The sequence below is a fragment of the Oncorhynchus masou genome, unplaced genomic scaffold (assembly GCF_036934945.1).
Source record: "Oncorhynchus masou masou isolate Uvic2021 unplaced genomic scaffold, UVic_Omas_1.1 unplaced_scaffold_15116, whole genome shotgun sequence".
In the NCBI taxonomy this organism is placed as follows: Eukaryota; Metazoa; Chordata; class Actinopteri; order Salmoniformes; family Salmonidae; genus Oncorhynchus; species Oncorhynchus masou.
This window is the reverse complement of record NW_027005137.1, coordinates 1-3282: the sequence shown is the minus strand read 5'-3', so window position 1 is coordinate 3282 and position 3282 is coordinate 1. Positions and strand designations below refer to the sequence as shown.

The following is a 3282-nucleotide window of genomic DNA, read 5'->3' as shown; positions in this document are numbered from 1 at the left end:
AAGTGATCATTTTTTCGGAAAGCAAATATAGAACTGTATTTATTAGACTGTCAGAGTGTTGCAGCTCGTTGAGGCAGTACGGGGGGGTAAGAGAGGCCCGGCAGTTAGGGAATGAACTGGGTTAAAATGTCAAGGGAAAAACCAGGACTGCTTCTTTTTTTTACTCTCTCTCTCTCACTCACACACACAAACACACACACAAAAAACACACACACACACACCTGATCTCAAAGTCGATGTTAGCCTCGTAGGAAGAGAAGCTCTGAATGGGGAAAGGTCCAAACTTAAATCCCTGCTCCAGGAGCCTCTTCGCCGGGGCAATCAGACGAGGCATTGCCATAGTGATGCACAGGAAGTCCGCAATCCGTTTCCCATGGTAACCATACATACCTGGAGAAGAGATGGGGAGGAAGTTATCAACTACCTGGTCAGCCTACAGCACTACAAGCTACCACACACACAACCAAAAACAACAGTTCAACAGTTAACACACAGGATCCTCCTCTGCATCCTTGGTAAAAGGAGGTAAGGACTGATAGAGCGTCTTTTACTTCGCTCATTCAACCAACTCAAACGCTCTTTTCTTTGCTACCTGTCCAAAACATGTCCATGTTACCATTCTGAACTTTCCTTTGCCTCAAATGACTACTGGAATGCACCCTAAGTGTATCCAGGAGTCAGCAGTCCCACTACTAGCCTATTGCAGTGCCACCACTAGACCAGACATGGGCACTATACATACTTTCTTTGCGTGTGATGTCCACCGCCAGCACAGTGACCGATATGTTGTCCTTGTTGGAGCGCATGTCCTTCAGCACAGCAGAGTTAAGCTCCCTTTTGAACTCACTCAAGTGATCACTGGTGAACCCTGAGACAGAGAGAGGAAGGAAGGGGGAAAGTGAGAGAGAAAAAGGGGTGGATGAATTTGATATTGTTACTCCATTCCACCAACTTGATGGACAAAATTAAAGCCATTATTTTCATGCCATTTGTGGTTGGCCCTCAGATTTAGTCCTAAATAATAATGTAGCCTTCTGCTTCTTAAAGTGACCACGACATTACTACTGTGATGCCTAGAAAACACGTATCCCACACGTTCATGCCATGCTTAGCTCGCACTAATAGGTCTGATATGTAGAGTAATGTTGCGTATCATTATATCGCTCATTTTCAGAGAAAACTCACCATTGGGGGCAGGGATGTAGAAATAGGGGGCAAAGCCGTGCACGTGGCAGCACACACTGTTCCCGCTGTCAGTCACCCCAAACATGCGGATTATTGGTACATTCCCTGAGACTGACCTGGCATGCCAGCCACAACAGCCCCTGTTGAACAGACCATCACAAACAGTTTAGGTCGGTGTCATGACTCGCACTCCTGCCTTAAAACGTGACATAAAAATGGCCTTTAAAAGTCCATGGCAGCCTAAATATGCTTCAACTAAAACTAACCTGTTGGTCCCATGGACTGTCAGGCATTGCCTGTATATATCCACCTATGATCTCGAGAGTGTTTACATTTCTCCAGCCTCATCCCTGAGCTTTATTGCAACATTCCACTCCATATAGGCCAACATGTAGTGGAATGATGGTTTTAAACAGGTTCTGGATTCCAGGCTAGTCAAATGGCAGAAACCCTAAACATTTCAGTGACATAGCTTACCTAAATAGTAGTCGAGATCAATCTGTTGGAAGACCAGGGTGTCAGAGTCCGGGTTAAGAGGGGCGGCCTGCGGCCTACGCCATCGGGGGTTGAGGTCAGCAGAGAACAGCTCACCTGCAACCGGGTCAAGGGTCACATGCAGAAGACAGGAGATTGGTCAGTCAGTGTGATGTTAAAGAGGCAGGTTGGTGAAAAATGAATTAAACTCTCCACCACAGGCGTCAAATGGTAGCCTGGGTACCAGTGCGTTGAGTTATTCCACTCCTTGTCATGCTAAACATGTAGTTGGCCTACATGGAGTGGAATGATGGTTTTAAACATGTTCTGGATTTCAGGCTAGTTAAAGGGCAGAAATCCTAAACATTTCAGTCATTCCAGACAATAGGAATCCCTGGTAAGACTAAAGCCTGCACAATGCACATCACCATGCGCTCTCCTCTCATCCTCTCACCAACAGGGATGACGTCATGCCCCGCCTGTCCTTCCCTCTCCTCCGCCTCCATATCGGCTTCTTCGAACAGGGCGAGTTCCTCCTCGAAGATCGACGGGCTGTCTTCCCAATCCCCGCCAGTTCTACCACGCTTGGCCTGGGACGCCCGCCCCTCGGCGGACCGCTATTCCGCCTTTAGTGTCCATCTACAGGAGACATCAATGGGCCAACGATTAGTACTTTACACACCTTGTAAGCATTTGTATCTGTCACGTGTGAATGCTGTTTATATATTTAGTACTATATATTTATCTTATCTGATTTGCAACAACTTAAGTTCCTTCTGGAAAATTAAAGTAATTCCAGTGTATTCTATTCAACCAAATCAGCTACAACTGGTTCAGCTGGTAGAGCATGGCGCTGGCACCATCAGGTCGTGAGTTTGATTACCGCTACAGCCATCAACAAAAAAAATGGACCCAAAACCGTAAGTCAGTTTGGATAAAAAAGTAAGTTAAATAGCATGTGTATTATATAGCCAGGCCTATTTCATTCTGATTGATATAATTCACTGTCATCTGGCCACTTTGATTATACAGTTGAAGTCGGAAGTTTACATACACCTTAGCCAAATACATTTAAACTCAGTTTTTCACAATTCATGACATATAATCCTCGTAAAAATTCCTGTCTTAGGTTAGTTAGGATCTCCACTTCATTTTAAGAATGTGAAATGTCAGAATAATAGTAAAGAGAATGATTTTTCAGCTTTTATTTCTTTCATCACATTCCCAGTGGGTCAGAGGTTTACATTCACACAATTATTATTTGGTAGCATTGCCTTTAAATTGTTTAACTTGGGTCAAACGTTGTGGGTAGCCTTCCACAAGCATCCAACAATAAGTTGGGTGAATTTTGGCCCATTCCTCCTGACAGAGCTGGTGTAACTGAGTCAGGTTTGTAGGCCTCTTGCTCGCACACACTTTTTTTCATTTCTGCCCACAAATTGTCTATACGACTGAGGTCAGGGCTTTGTGATGGCCACTCCAATACCTTGACTTTGTTTGTCCTTAAGCCATTTTGCCAACTTTGAAGTATGCTTGGGGTCATTGTCCGTTTTGGAAGGCCCATTTACGACCAAGCTTTAACTTCCTGACTGATGTCTTGAGATGTTGCTTCAATATGTTCGC

The 3282-nt window shown here is 44.7% G+C and overlaps 1 protein-coding gene across 1 annotated transcript; it reads right to left on the bottom strand.

Annotated features, from left to right (window-relative positions):
* Positions 1-219: 219 nt before the first annotated feature.
* LOC135531101 (DNA polymerase delta catalytic subunit-like) lies at positions 220-2252 on the bottom strand (the record flags this gene model as incomplete). Its single annotated transcript, XM_064959221.1, has 5 exons — positions 2114-2252; positions 1663-1776; positions 1186-1325; positions 743-868; positions 220-390 (listed from the first exon to the last, which is right to left on the bottom strand). Coding segments are annotated over exons 3-5 (382 nt in total), but the record flags the coding sequence as incomplete, so codon positions are not given.
* Between the last annotated feature and the right edge of the window lie 1030 nt (positions 2253-3282).